The sequence below is a fragment of the Euleptes europaea genome, chromosome 2 (genome assembly GCF_029931775.1).
Source record: "Euleptes europaea isolate rEulEur1 chromosome 2, rEulEur1.hap1, whole genome shotgun sequence".
NCBI classification, from domain to species: domain Eukaryota; kingdom Metazoa; phylum Chordata; class Lepidosauria; order Squamata; family Sphaerodactylidae; genus Euleptes; species Euleptes europaea.
This window is the reverse complement of record NC_079313.1, coordinates 104,567,552-104,583,969: the sequence shown is the minus strand read 5'-3', so window position 1 is coordinate 104,583,969 and position 16,418 is coordinate 104,567,552. Positions and strand designations below refer to the sequence as shown.

Genomic DNA, 16,418 nt, shown 5'->3' with positions numbered 1-16,418 from the left:
AAACAGCATGGCAAATAAAGCAATAATCAGTGCAAGGGGAACAACCTGGGGGAAACCCTCACCTGGAATTCAGAGTTATGCTCTTTACGCAAAACCTCTTTCGTGGCATCCTGGGAGCTAGAACTCGGCAAGGAGTCCTTCTGGCCTTTCAAACAGTCACCAATGTGGTCCACCTTCTTCATAAAGCTGTTCAGCTCCTGCTGAAGGACCCCAAGCCGCATCAAAATGGCACTGATCAGCTTAGAATCCGTGGTGCTTTCGTTATCCATGGCCTCACTCAGCACCAGCTCTGCACAGTCATTATCTATGCAAAGCTTTAGGCTGGAGGTGAAGCCGTTGGCATCCGAGATCAGGACATCGATGGCTTTGCTGACGAGAGCGGCCTGGTCCCTGACGTCAAGGAGAGTCTCGAAGTCCTTGGATTTGAGAAGCCTGCTAGGGCTGGTTTCATGAGGTTTGCTAGTACTGCTAAGACCATTTCCAGGCAATCTCTCCTTAGTGTCATTCTCTCCCCCAACCGGCACCTCTCTCCAAAGGGATGTTGGAATGCACTGGGCAGAGTCTCCAGCCTCAGCATCTGTCTCCAGCATGGGCCGGGTGGTCTGGCAAGAGGCAAGGTCACAGCGCTGCAGGTTAGAGAGCAGCACTCGGTTCTCGTACTGCAGCTTCTTGACCTTGCCACTCAGCTCACCGATTTGGACCTTGGCAGTGGCCAGCTCTTCTTGGGAGGTCTCGCTGATCACCGAACAGCTGTCCTCCGACAGGGTGATGTCCAGATCGTGGTCTGACTTGTACTTATTGAGCTCGTTCATGAGGAGCTTGTTCTGATCCTCCAGCTCCATCAGCGACCGCCTCAGCAGCTCCGCCTCCTCCTCCACAAACTGCAAATGCCTCGTGAGCTCCACCATACTCTCCCCTGAGTCCCCACAATTTGTCATGGAGAAGGCAAACCGGATGTCTTGCCCCAAGAGTTCTTTGTCTCCTTGAACTTTCATGTCGTCCATTTCTGCCCTCAGCCCTCGGTTTTCAACCTCAAGCTCCACTATCCTCCGGCTCAAGATATTGGCTTCTTCCTCAACGAGCTTCAAATGGACCTTCAGCTCTGCCTCTCTGGAATGAGGGGAGTCAGCCAGCTCCTCTATGGAGAGGGAACTCTCCAGGTCCCCATACAAGGAGCGATATTTCATCAGTTCCTCCTTCATACTGTCATTCTCTTTGGCTAGCTTCGTCAGTTTTTTGCACATCAGAGCAGACTCCTCCTTCGCAAAATGCAATTGACACTTGAGGTCTGAGCTGTCCTCCTAGGATTAAGAAAATGACGTATGATTTTTTTTTAAAATCCTGAAAGTTTATAAGGTGCTTAAATATATTAATTGAGAAAAGGTAAAGCCCCAACACTATTCATCTGGTTACCTCCAAATTCTACCCTCATACTGGCAAAGGATCTTAAGGAATTTCCCTCCACATTGGGAAGATAGCAGGAGTCAATATTACAGGTGGCTATCAAGAAAAGCTTGCTAGAAGAAAAATAACTGAATGAACAAGTTCCCTAGGGTAATTCCAAGTTGAGGTTTTTTTTATGGGGAGGGGTCAATAGGAGAACAGTTCAGTAACTGTTAAGGATGGTATCATTCTATAAGTCTAAAAGACAAGGAATGTCTAACAGCTCCAGAGAATTATGTCAAAAATCTAGAGGTTAGATGATTGCAGTATGCCTCATCAAATCATCCTACAATGATACAGGGAAATCTGCAATCACATCTGCCCTCTTTCTCATGGCCAGATTACCCATGTGTAGATTTTTGCTGATTTTTCAAAAGGAAACAAAAAACATTTAACATGTATATATCCTGTACTTTTAACATGCTTGCTCCCACAGTGGCTTCCACTGTATCATTAGAGCATCAAATAAGACGATCCCCAACAGTTAAAAAAAAAAAAAAAACTGGGAAGAAAAACCAATAAATAAATAAAACCAGAATCATTCTATCACAAAGACAACAATAAGAATCCGAGTGGGGCAAGGGAAGAATGATCCAAAGGGAAAACAGCAACTGGAAATTTTTCAACAGGAAAGCTGCCAGAACAGAAGGGATTAAGAAGTCCTGTCCCTCTACCCCCCCTTTTCAGATCATTTCGTTTTAAAAAATGAGGGAAAAGCTACACTCAGTTCAGTGTCCAACTCAGTCTGGTCTTCAGCTGGGCAAAAGGATTCAAACCAAGTAAAGAAGTGTTAGAAAAGCAGTGTCTTCAGGTATCCCTGACCCTTCATCAATCAGCCCACACTTCTGATTTCCAGAGAACTTTTTATAACACCAGAAAAGTTTCGTTTTTAGGGGGAAATGGGCTAGGTATACCAGAATTATTACCAAATGCTAACAGGGCAGCTCAGCTGGGAGCACTTTTGGAACAGAGACAGATGGACATGTAAGGGCACAGAGGTGCTTTGGCAGTGGGCTGTTATCCAGCTGTCAAGAGTAGAAATACAAGCTTTTTCAAATGCTAGAAAACTATACTTTTGCCTTAGTTCTGTAACAATGACCCAACCAACAAGCTAGGCCCAGGTCCACAGTTCTGCCTGTTCCTCCTCAATGCAGCTTCCTTACAGGGTTGCCAGGAGCCTTGGAATGGTGGGCAATTGCCCACCAATCCATCTGCCGGCTCACAGCTAAGATGATGGGTTTGAGTGGTAAATTATCCCGTTGCACTGCCATGCTTCCAGAAGTGAACCGGAAGTGAGAGGATTGCGTCGCTCGCAGCTGCACACTTGCAATCCCTGCCCCAAAAATCGCCCGCTGGAGGAGAGGGGGGACCTAGCAACCCTACTTCCTTATACCACAGAAGGGCCAAAGGAGTTTTAAGGAGTTGGGTCCAGACTTTGGGGGGGGGGGATTATTCCCCAATGCAGTTTTTGCAAGGGAGAATGGCTTGGGGGAAGGAGGCAGGAGCCCTTAATCCCCCTGCAGCAGCATTCCAGGCTCTCCTTTTGTTATTAGAAGCCATTCCCCATAGCTGCTGTGTGGCTTCAGGGAACCTGGACCCAACTGTTTAAAAACTGTAATGTTTAGTTTGGCTCTCAGACACAAAGGTTAATTGCGAATTGTACAATGTAAATCAATAATCACAGATATTGTTTGTAACAAACAAACAAAAAAGGCCCACTTTGTCTAGGGATAAAAACTGCTGGAGGTATATTTTTAAGACAAGTTGGTGTTGGGGTGTGTGTGTGTTTAAATCTTAGTGGGCAGAGCCTTGCGCAGCTCCTTAAGCATTCAGCTGCTAAGTGTATCTCTAGAAGCAGTGAGAGGCGAAAGGAAGCTGTCCCCACTCCAAAACTATACTGAAAATGGTTGTCTTTCCCCAAATAGATTACTACTTGCCTCTGACTCACATTATTATTCATTAAAAATATAACACTGGATCCTTACAAGAGATCCCCAACACCGCCAATAGGAGAGTATGGGCTTTCCCAGAATTTTTTTAAAAAATTGGACCTGACGTCACCCATTGCTCTTCTCTTAGCCCTAACGGAAGGAATTACTGGCTTAGGATCTGACATAGAAAGAAGTCTGTCTCTGATTCATATACTTTATTAGCTTTTCAAAAAAATATAATCAGGGCTGCCCTTGAGATTGCTCTAGAACAGGGGGTAGGGAACCTTTTTTCTGCCAAGGGCCATTTGGATATTTATGACATCATTAGCGGGCCATACAAAACTATCAACTTAAAAATTAGCCTGCTATATTAGGTCAAACATTTAGCCAAGACGCACGACCGGAGATGGCTCGAAGTGTCTGCCACGTAGAGCGACTTGCTTTTGAGCTCTGCCGTCCCCAGCTGGGCCCAAGAGATTCAGGCAGGGCAGCATCCTTCTGAACTAGAGATAAGCCAGGACCCATGGCGGGCCAGACCAAATGATTTCGCGGGCCTTATACGGCCCCCGGACCTGACGTTCCCCACCCCTGCTCTAGAAGCTTCAACTGGTCCAGAACGAGAGCCGTGAGCCCTGACAGGGGCCCTTTACAGAGCACATATTCAACCTATGCTCTGCCAGCTGCACTGGCTCCAGACAGAATACTGGGTCAAGTTCAAGGTTTTGGTGCTTACCTTCAAAGGCCTAAACAGTCTGGGACCTTTGTACGTGCAGGGCCTCCTCTTCCGATATACCCCCGAGAGCTTTACGCTTATCAGGAGGCAACTTGTTGGTGGCCCCTGGCCCCCAGACTATCTGGCTGTCCTCGACCAGGGCCAGGGCCTTTTCAGCTCTGGCCCCAGCCTGGTGAAACTCTGTCTAGTGAGAACCGGGCACTGCGGGATTTAGCACAGCTCCACAGGGCCTGTAAAAGTGAGATGTTCCACCAGGCATATGGTTGAGGCAGCGACGGTTCTGTTTATAAATTGGCCTCCCCTCCCCTCGTCCCCCTCTTTCACTTTGTTTATGTAACCCCTCTCCCTACAATCCAAGATGGGCTCCTCACCTTTACAACTTAAGCTAATTACATTAGGAGGGAAAAATTTGGTCGGCCATTTTAATCTGTACTGGACGGATGGTAAATTGGTTTTAATTTATTTTATTTATTTTAAATTTATTTTATCTCCTTCAAGAGTATGCATCCCATATCTTTCAAATTCCATGCACTCATTTTTAAAAAATATATTCTAACAAGGGTTTGAGGCTACCACCACTACCCCGATCTGAGGAAATAGAATATCTCTTTTCCTAGATTCTGCCACAAAACCTTAGGTCACCTATTCTAGTCCAATCTCAACACGTGCTTACTTTTCCCAGTCCCCCTTTTCATGTTCCTTTTCCTTGGATTTCAATCATGTCATTAGGATTTTGAACACATTCCTGTGGTTTCCCAATCCGTCAGATATCTACAAGGAAAGCCTTCCAAGCAGTGGTATAGCCCAGGAAGGAATGTTTCATATAATGTTCCTGTGCATCTGAACTGCTTGTAAGGTTAATTTAATTTGTGTGAGGAGTGGGGGCAAAATTCAACCAAGAGGCAACAAGACAGATTTGATGGCCTTCCGATCCTTCCAAATCTTACAATTCTATCAGTTGTTCCTAAATAAGCCCTGGAGAAGAAAACAAGAGCACAGTTGGAACTGTGTTTCTGACTGTTTCCAAACAGAGCCAGGGAAATGTGACTAAGCCACTGTCTATGCATTTCCAAATGCTGGATCTGTTCCCTTTCCTGAAAGAAATGCGGTAGCGGCAGGGGGGGGCTGGCTCAGCTGTGTCCTTACAGACTTTTGAAAAAGCAAGAAAACCGTTTGGAAATGCTACACAGTTTAGAGAGTTCTTGGATTCCCCGTGGCAATTTGGGGATTTGAAATTTCCCCCTCAATAAATATTACCTCATAAATAGTGACCGTTGGTTTTAAACCTCAGCATTCATTTCCTGTTTCCATGGCTCACTAAAGGAGAAAAAAAACTCATACAAATCTTTTCCTAGAAAAGACACTCAAGTGCTCCTTTCCAGATGGCCAGTACAGTATGAACATTCAATTGCAACTGTCATGCCTGCGATTGCATCAGCCCAGAGTTGAAAAGAGGCTATTATTAACTCTCTCAAAGTCCTAAGATTGTTGTATTACACTTACACAAACCTCATTGCACCAGATTCTGGCACAGCACAAAGAAATACCAAAAACTCATTGTATAATAAACCACCTATGGAAGAGCTGGGGACACAATGACCTTAACCTTTGATGCAAGCAGCTATTCATGCTCTCTCAGAAACCAAACCCAGCCACAGCCCTGGGGTTCAATAGAAGCCCTAACAGGAAAGCAGCATACAGTCTTTCATGCTTCTGACAACTGGGCCCAGATTTTCAAATGTTCACTACCTCCGAGGAAAGCTTACATGTCAAATTCCAAAAACAACAGTAGTGTAATTATTATTTTTTTGCTGTCAAGTCGCAGCCGATTTACAAACCCCATAGGGTTTTCAAGGCAAGAGACATTCAGAGGTGGTTTGCTATTGCCTACTTCTGTATAGTGATCCTGGTATTCCTTAGTGGTCTCTCATCCAAATATGAATCAGGGCTGACCCTGCTTAGCTTCCAAGATCTGACAAGATCAGGTTAGCTTGGGCCATCCAGGTCAGGGCTACCTTTTCCATTAGGATCAACCAAAATACCAGTGAGCAAGCTTTCAAGTTTCCATCAGGCTGGACATTCGATTAAAAAAACAAGAAGGGGAAAATAAGTTGTTTCAGGGGATTACAGAAGAGCCCTTAGTTCTGCAGTGAGTAGAGTTGTTTAAATGGAATGCCCCCTCCTTTTTGTACTGAAGATCCAGCCTGATGAAATGTTCCAGAATACCCAAAACCTTGATCACTGTCTTGTGATATTCTGGTTAAGCAGAGGTTCCTGTCAAAACTCAGCATAATATAAAGGGGTAGAACCCTTAATGGCACCAAAACCACACTGTGAGTCCTAAAATTAGTGCAGCTCATGCTGCGTCTGCAGCACTTTCCTTCCGCTGTACTGACAGGCTGGAAGGAAGGAGGGGTGGATCAGCTCAGGGCGTGTGTTTGCTTACATACATTTTCGATATATGCAGCCCAACACTGAGCATCTTCTCTCGAAAGAAAGTCTCACTGGGTTCAATGGAGCTTGCTCCCAAGTAAGTGTGCACGGGATTGCAGCCTTAAAGAATTTGGTGCTCTGAGCACAGATCTCCTAAAGCCTTCTGAAGAGAAGCCAATTTACAGGGGAAGATCTAGCCATTTGTGTATAAGAACAGCTAAACCCAGTATTACCCACTGTGCAGATGGCAGTCATTGACCTACGCAGAGAAGATAGATGGGCCTTTTAATTTCCTGCTAAGGTTATTTTCTTTTCAAATAAATCATGTACCGGAGTATGCATGGCTGATATATGTGGACGGGAAGTCTGAGAACTCTCAAGAAGAGTGAGTGGCTTGGGAATTCAAACTGTCAGAGAATATGGCATGCAACCTTTCTCCCACACGGGTGCATACTCTCTACATACTCTCTATGTACATCTGGTCTCTTCCCCAGATACTGGCAGTGACAGGGAGGGAAAGAACTGGTGCAACCACCATCTTTCCAGTTGTCCATAGATCATAGACAAAAATTTACCCTACAACGTTTCTGCATGGAAAGCACTTCCTGTGCATTGCCTAGCATTAGAGCTTTGTCAAGAAATACACAATCCCCCAACTGCCCATCTCATTCACTCAACACATTTGGCAACCCTTCCCCAGGCAATGGATGGAGAGTATGCTGATGCTTGTTATGCCCTTTAGACATTTTTTTAAATAAAGTTTTTGTTTTCAAAAGAATAAAACTGGACATTAAAAAAGGGTAGGGCAGGATGGGAGATTACAATAATTCTTCACAAATCCTATCTACTGTTCAATTATATCTACAAAAGTATGTATATCTACCCTGGGTGTAAATACACCTTACATCCCGATACATTCTAAAGTATACTGTATTTGTTGTCTATTTCTGTTAAATGCAAACAAAAATACATTTCAATAACACAATTTTGATGTTCTCCATATCAAACTCCTCATAACTTATGTTGTTCTCATGTAAGCATAATAGAGTCTCGAGTTTAAAATAAATTCTTCTCTTGGTCTTTTATTTACTAGATTAGTGAGTTTCGCCATCACAGCATATTCTGCCAATTTGCTCTTCCATTCTTCTATATTGCCCTTTCGACATTTGAGAAATTTAAAACTGAAGTACAAACAAGGATGTCATATCTAGTCCCAGTGGACCAGGGCACAAAAGAATCCTAGTTCTTAAGAACCACAACCCCCTCACATTATTTCTGCCAGGAAGACAAAACTGCCGCTCTAGTATATTATATGCTATAAGCATCTCCCCTTTGAGGACCCTGAACAAATTATGAATATACTGGCAAAGCTACTTAGCCACCCCAAATCAGGAATGCACCACTAATTTCAGTAGAAATGTGCATATTTCCCTCAGCGATTTATCTAAAAAATGTTTGTGCATATCTACAGTATCAATTTTTGCCTCAGTGGGCATAGGCTTCACTGAAAAATCAACAATACATTGCAGTGTGCTGCAATTCATCCCAGCCCTCATTCTGCTCTGCCACTGAGCTATTTCATTTCCATCATTTGCTTCTTTCTAATGGCACCCCTTGGCATTGCTGTGGGGAATCTGGCTTCTTGATGTTCTGCTGTTATTTGGGGTCAGCCAACGCATTACGGAGCATTTAACTACTAAAACCCGAGAACTAAACCTACACACAAAATGGAGCAGGGTGGCGGGGGGGTGGGGGGTTGCCAGTTTGTTCTCCTACTTGTTTAAAATGTGCTCATTAGCATTCCGATATGCATAAGAAAAGCAACTGCATGAACAACTACCCAAAAGTGCCACAGCTGTATACCTCCACCTTCAGCTTTGACCCTTTGCATGATGGTATCAACGTATTTGGGAGCATCTGGAAGACTAAAAAACCCTCGACTCATTAGCAAGTGGAAAGTGCTTATTTACCAGAGCATGTTGCAACTTGTAAGTATGCAGCAGCAGAGAAGAGGTGGGCAAGCTATGACATTTTGGAAAATTTACAGGTCTGCTGCCCATTCCTTACTAGGGCTGTAATTACTGCAATGCGCATCGACTGCTAGAACCTAAAGTGGCGTCCGATGTAAGATTAGTAGGACAGAGTTCTCCACCCAGCGTGCCTACAAAAGCTCCCTCCTCACCCAACCACCCAATTTATTTGCAGGACGGGACCACTCCTTATGCTTTTTGAAATACCACACAAAGGGGCCACGGCCAGGCTTGAGCCTCAAAGCTCACTGCACAGCTTTCTTGCCACAGGAAACAGCAATGACTCCTAGGGTTGCCAGCTCCAGGTTGGGAAATACCTGGACATTTTTGGGGTGGAGCCTGAGGAGGGCAGGGTTTTGAAAGGGGAGGGACTTCAATGCCATAGAGTCCAATTGCCAAGGCGGTCATTTTTTCCAAGTGAACTGTTTTCTATTGGCTGGAGATCAGTTGTAATAGCAGGAGATCTCCAGCTACTACCTGGAGGTTAAATAAATGACAGCAAGCACTGATGGCACACAACTTATATAATGAGAAAATCCCATAAAATAAATCACAATTTACAGGATGTTCTGTAATGCCCGAGATACTATAAAGTATATACAAAGCATGAAGACACGCTGGAAGGCGAAGCGGCTCCAAACGGAACGGAGACAAGGCGGCGCTCCGTGGAGAAATAGAAAGCCCGGACAAGAGTCTCGTGGTGCTGGAGACGCGTATGAAGGCTTTTTAACAATATATTCTTGTGTAAAAGCGGTAATATGGTGTATTTACTTCATCCCAAAATGGGAAACCGTTAAGACCCATTTCGCCGTGGCTTTATCCATCGGGGAAGTACAATGCAGCGAGAGATGACTATCTCTACAATAATAATAATTTCCACGGCGAAATTGTATGGGATTTTCTCATTGTATAAGTTGTGTGCCATCAGTGCTTGCTATCATTTATTTAACTTCCTACTTGAGCACGAGGTTTCCTTTGAATACTACCTGGAGGTTGGCAACCCTAATGGCTCCCATGTTAGGGTACAGTTGCACTAAGCGTAACACACTTGGTCCGGGAAGACACACGCTAGATTTCCCCCCCATAACCAACACATTCCCCGCAACCAATCTTTGAGTGACCATCAACTATGATTGCCAGTATAAAGAGCAAGAATACTGTCCTTGTGTGCTAGATTAAGCAGTGATTTACATTCTTGCTTTGGTTGTTGTATATATTATACGGTTTTGTCTTCCACTCTGCCTTGACTCTCAATGAGAAAGGTGGGTGATAAATAAATAAATCAGTATTCCAGCAGCTAGTATTGCCTTTATGTTAAGCACTGCAGGCAGCATCTGCAAAAGATAGTGGAAACTTATGTACAATATGACTTCAAAGAGATACCTGGGCAGATGATTTTTTGTCTGTCTTCCCAAGGGAGCGTGATCCTCTTTTCTTCAACGAATTCTGAAATTCAAAAAAATAAGAAGAAGAAAGAATTAATGATTGGCTGAACACTAATGTTTATTTCTCAGCATGAGTAGAAGACTTCATATCAGTTCCAGGTCCTCCTGCTTTTGTGTCATTCAGGTATCTCCACCTACCTGGATATAAATACATGTTAAGAAGGGTGGAAGCTATGCTGGATTAAGTGCCAATTTGAGTAACTTACTTCCTCTGAAGTGTTAGATTTAATTATAGGGATGAATTTGAGTGAGAGATATGTATTGGTTTCTATTTTGGCATCCATAGTTATATTTAGAATGAGAAATATACAATTTCCAGAAATGCTGAAGCCATGGGGAAAAGGATTTTTTAAAAAATCTGAGGGAAAACTCAGTTTATGCAATACTTATTTTCACATCAACTAAACTCATTTTACTGATTTAACAACACAAATAGGCATAATTTTTAACAGTTACCATATAAAATTATATTATTTGGTATATTTATGAAATTTTAAGCTATATAATGCATTTTTTTGTAATATCAAAAACATGCAACTATTCAAGGGTGTATCATCATCATACATGCTATAGTTTATTAACTCTGGACAAAATTAGTCACATGTAAACAATAATAAACATATACATGAAAACATGTTGTACAAGTGTGGGACCCACAGGGACTCGTGGGAGGAGGGAATTTCATCTCCACACTCTCTTTCTCCCTCTTGCTTATCCCCTTTGCCACACCCTGGCAGTGCATTTAGCTTCTCCCCTCACTTTCTACTGACCACTTACCTACCTCTTTCTGTATCCTACCCATCTTCAGCTTTCCCTCCCTCCAGCAGCTCTTCCTCTTTCCTTTGCTTTCACCCACCTACCCTTTTTTCTGATTCTCCCCCTGGCAGCCTCTGTCCCCTCACTCATCCAGCATTATAAGTAGGGGAATGTATTTTCCCACATTAAGTGGAGGGGTTGCAGTGATATTTACAGCAAGAAAAGCATAGCTTGTCAAAAGTATTAATGCATGTTAAATGAAGCAGGAGGTTATTCCCAAATGACCACTAATCATTTGAAACGATATGGTGATTTTGGTCAAAATCTGACATCCTGGACAGGCATAATTCTTTCATGTGAGACCAAAAGAATACCACCGGGAATTATCTCCAACTTTGCTGTCAAAGTGGGGAGTAGACTTTGAAGGTGAATGAATATAGCTTGGTATTGCTTCCAGAACAATATTTGAGTAGCAATAGAAAAAAGTCCTACACACCAGAAAAGGAAGGACAGCTCTGCATAGAAAATATGTGATATCAGAGGCTAGGATTTCTTTATAAAAGGCTGAAATGCATGGCACCCCCTTGATCATTGAGGCAGAGTGTGACTAACTATTCATGCTCAGCTTCAAGTGAATCATTATTCATTGCAAGGTCCTGTAAAAGAGATTTCATCTTAATCATCTTGGCTGCAGCTTTATGGATGAACCTCCTTTTCAAGGCTCCGACCCAAAAAACAACAACAACCCAGTACTTTCAAGTAAGCAAGCAGCTAGTCCTTCGAAGCCAGTGGGCTTGGCCACAAACTAGGGTCTTCTGCTCCCTCGTCTTCCATTTCAAATTAAAATGATGTTTTGAAATAACTTTAATGCTCCAAGAACTAAAGATGAGTAGCAATTTATAAATAATGTAACTGCAAATACATCACTCCTTTCTCACACAGCATTAACCTCCAAAGGATGGCTACCCTATCATATCCTGTGTTCTCTGATAACTGAAAAAGACAGCTTCAGTCTGTTATGCTCTTATAGATACCAACAAAATCCAAAGGTTCGTTCTGAACTACAACCATTTTCAGCACAAAAGAGAGAAGCCCATGGGAATTCATTCCAGCGAAAGCAGCAGATTTATAACATAACCATCCTGATAGTAAGTAGTATGATGGTAGTTACTTTGCTCTCCTGGTGGAGTGCAGAACTGGCCCTGAGGGGAAGCAAGTACTGAAGGCATCCAGATTTAACAGAACAGTTGCTTTTGCAATATTCTGCAGAGGAATTGACAATACCCCGTGGTGAAAATTATCCTTATCTTCAACCAAGTAAAATAAAACCAATATCTAAAGGCATTTTGAAGACTAACAGAATTTATTCCACCATAAGCTTTTGTGAGTCAGACCTCACTTCTTCAGATGCATATAGAGTGCACAATCATATTAAAGACATCTAAATAAAAAAGAACTTTAGGAGGGAGGTGGGGTTGTAGCAGAAGGAGATATATAGAAAATCATTCAGGCGTGAGTCCCCGTGAAAGGAACATATGTGGTTGCTACTCGTAATGAATGGCGAGAGAGTCAGAGGTTCCAGAGTCTCATGGAGTGTAGATATGAAAAGATCCAATCAAAACCGTAATAAATCCATTCAGAGTAGGTGTAGAAAACAGGAAGTCATGATTTTCAACCAAGTAAGCATCAGGAAACATGCTGAGTTTTTCAGTGCTCAGAATTAGCCTTGTATGTGATATGAGAATTAGAAAAGGCACGGTTTATGTCAGTGTACCTTAAACTAGACTACCTAGTCAATCCCTTTCCAGCTAGTTTGCTTTGAGAGCTTCTACCCCCTTTTCTTCTTTAGATATGCCAGACTAGAGGTTAGTCTGGCACATCAGGTTAAGAGTGCCAGACTAGGATCTGGGAGGCCCAGGTTCAAATCTCCACTCTGCCATGGAAGTTTGCTGGGTGACCTTGGGTCAGTCACACACTCTCAGCCTGACCCACCTTGCAGATTTGTTGTGAAGAAAATGGAGGAGAATGATGTAAGACTCTTTGGTGGATATAAATGAAATAAACAAATAAAGTCAAAATGCTGCTCTGTGTTGTCCCATGGGCAGACAGTTCCCTATATCTCTGTATCCTAAATTTCAATCTCTTATTTTCAGCTGCTTTCAGAAGGGCCACTAAAAACACCTATTAATATCTGGGATGCATCACTTGAGAATGTTATTAGTGCATTACACTAAGCGGAAGGGCCCTTTTAAACATATATTCTACTCATTGTGTCCTTTTCATTACATTTACAAAGAAAGGAACTGGGAAAGAAACATTATGGGCATCATTTGTGGAAACAGTCTGATGATGAAGAATAGAATGTGTTTAATAAACAGTCAGTATCTTAGGACTGGTCTATACATGCACGACCTGCATGCTAATAAGGTGGCAGAGCATAGACAGGGTCAAATGGACTTTACCATTCCAGACTGCAGATGGGGGATTACAGCTTTTCAGAGTTCTCCTACCTTATTCAATCCTTAGAACCAGAAAACTAACACAGCACATAGGAAAGATTAGATCCTACTGGAGTTTGCTTGTTTCAGGAAGGTTTTACATGGAGAACATTAAAGATGAGCCTCCCCAACCTGCAGTCTGAAGTGGTTCAGCCCATTCTGCCACCTCCTAATTCTACCACCTCATTCTGCTAATGTTTCTAAACCAGGCCCTAGGTAGGTTTATAGCCAAATTAGATGGATTCATTGAGGAAGGACTAATGGCTATCAGTGGCTATTAGCCATGACAGCTAAGAATGGGACCTCCAAGGCAGCATCTATCTGATGCTGAGGATAAACAACAGTGGAGGGATTGTTCCTTCATACTATGTTATGAGCTACTGGAGGCATCTGGCTTGCTGCTGTTGGAAACAGAATACTGGGCTAGATGGGCCTTGGTCTGACTAGGACAGCATGTATACACCTGTCTTTCTCCTGATTAGCAGTACTATCCTAAGCAGGTCTACTCAGAATCCTACTCATGTCTATTCAACAGGGCTTAGGTGTAGAAAACAGGAGAACCAGTGCGGTGTAGTGGTTAAGAGTGGTGGTTTGGAGTGGTGGACTCTGATCTGGAGAACCAGGTTTGATTCCCCACTCCTCCACATGAGCGGTGGAGGCTAATCTGGTGAACTGGATTTGTTTCCCCACCCCTACACATGAAGCCAGCTGGGTGGCCTTGGGCTAGTCACAGCTCTCTCAGCCCCACCTACCTCACAGGGTGTCCGTTGTGGGGAGGGGAAGGGAAGGTGATTGTAACCTGATTTGATTCTTCCTTAAATGGTAGAGAAAGTCGGCATATAAAAACCAACTCTTCTTCTTCGGCCTAGGGAAGTGTTCTGAGGATTGCACTGTTGGCATGGGCTCAGATTCCAAAGGATCAAGAAGAACAGAATACATTATAGTGACTTCAGAAACTCTCTCTGCCAAATCCACAACTTCTCTCCTCAATGGCTTAGCGTATCATCTTATTGCCAGCTTTTCCATCAAATACCTGGCTAATCAATATGGAGACACCACAGCTGTAACTGCAATGTGAACACTTGGACTCTGATCCCAGCCCAGCAGTAAGTTTGCTGGGCAGAAATAGGAATATTGCTCTCATCAAGTCTCGCTCCCCACTTGTAAATTTGTAATAAGAAACTCAAAAGGATGCTTTAACAATGACTAACATTACAAGGCATTTGATGTGCTTAAATCATGCAGTTCTCCAGTTAAGTGGATAGTTTTTATTGGGCCTCTTTTTGAAGCTCAAAGGCTGGTGAATACTCAGCAATAAAAGGTTTCTCCTTACTTAATTTATGTCGCCCTTCCTCCTACTAACAAGCATCCCCCGCCCCCATCCCCATCTCCACTGGAAAAGCCTTGGAATAGAGCCAGTGCTTTAAAAGAGCTCCCTCTGACGAAGAAACGACAGGCCAAGATGCCCATTGAAACCTCTAACATCCACCCTCACACAGTGTTTGGCAAACTGTGGAGGGACATACACATCAGTGACTTATACCAGGAGGGGGGGAGCTCAACAATGCCCTCTCGGATGCCATTCTGTCCACATACCCTGAGCCAAAAATATTCACAAACTGGTGTTAGAGTTCGGTAGCCAAGAAATGCAGCTGTGAAATGCGAGCGGGCGCCTCTGCCAAGGCTCGCAGACCCAAGCCACTCCTATTAAGGACAAACCTTTTCTTCAAAAGCCACAGCTTCTCTCTGTGGGTTGGCACCCCCCACTCCCCGGCATAACAAGCCATAGGGAGGGGTACAGAGGCAGCAACACAAATAGCATACTACTTGATCACAGCTCCTATGGAAATCTAACACATTTCCATTGCAGCAGTGTGCGATACTTAGAACGGTAGCTGAGCCAGCCATTCCTGTTCCCATCCTTTACTGAAGTCTTAAAGCAAGAGAAAGAGGGAGAGAGCAAGCTAATAACTCAGGTTTCATCAGTGCCAATAATACCATACACAGAAATCAGCCTGGGGACAAAGAGATGTGAAGGCTGCTCCCACTACTGGACCCACTGCTTCTACAGGCCTCTTCTGTAATAAATAAGGCTTTGATGCAAAATGCCTTATAGTGTTTTAGAAACATCTACCCCATAGGATAAAGCTATACCAGCACTCATCTTTCAGTGCTAAGGGTGTTCTGTGGTTGCACAGCTGTACTGACTTGAGCATCGTAAATTCTAGTTTTCATAGGCTGAAGAATGTCTGAGCGATACCAGATGAAATATAATTAGGAGTTTGACAATTCACCATGGTCAGCAGCCAGGACTGTGGCTCAGTGGCTCAGGGGTAGAGCATCTGCTTGGCATGCAGAAGGTCCCAGGTTCCATCCCCGGCATCTCCAGTTAAAGGGACTAGGCAGGTAGATGATGTGAAAAAACCCTGCCTGAGACCCTGGAGAGCCGCTAACGGTCTGAGTAGACAATACTGACTTTGATGGACCAAGGGTCTGATTCAGTATAAGGCAGCTTCATGTGTTCCTGTGACCTTTGGTGCTTTTCAGATACCTATCAGTCACTTTCCAGGACTAAAAGCTTTAAATAAATAAAGCAAACACACACACACATTTGCAGAATGCAAAACAGGTTGTAGAATTTTGTTTCTCTTGAAGCAGAATAAGGGTTGCCTTGGCTGGCACAGAATTCTAGTACATTTATTTTTAGCACGGAGTACACTAACATAGCCCTGCTGTCACATAAACTGACAGTCTAGATGAGGTTGTGCAGAACAAAACCTGGCTTTTACAAAGAAAGTCATGCTGTCACAAGAGAAAATGCACTCGTGTTTTTTCAGGGAAAGTTCCAGTGTACAGGGGGGATCCTCCTGTCTCAGAACACGTCTCATCAGCAGCGCAGGACCACACAATGATACCGGCCATTCTATCATCACAATTGGGGTGGGGGGTGTCGTGACCAAGATTGTTTGCTTAGCAGATTGCCACCTGTGGTGGCTGCTGGCCAGATTTGATTGGGCTTATTTTCTTACTACTTTGCCTCTGCCCTGCTTTTTTCAATGCATTTTTATGGTGAGGTTTGTGTCTATGTTCATTGGATAGCCAAAGCTGACAAATGTGATTAGATTTGACTGCTACCATACTGATGCCAC

The 16,418-nt window shown here is 43.5% G+C and overlaps 1 protein-coding gene across 2 annotated transcripts in view; it reads right to left on the bottom strand.

The window, feature by feature from the left end:
- SOGA1 (suppressor of glucose, autophagy associated 1) overlaps nt 1-16,418 on the bottom strand; it is a 92,064-nt gene that overhangs the window by 31,870 nt on the left and 43,776 nt on the right. For both annotated transcript variants that reach the window (XM_056845191.1, XM_056845192.1), the window contains exons 4-5: nt 9,954-10,016; nt 63-1,301 (exon numbers count right to left, since the gene is read on the bottom strand). In XM_056845191.1, coding sequence (XP_056701169.1) covers nt 63-1,301; nt 9,954-10,016 — 1,302 coding nt within the window. The remainder of the gene's footprint in view (nt 1-62; nt 1,302-9,953; nt 10,017-16,418) is intronic.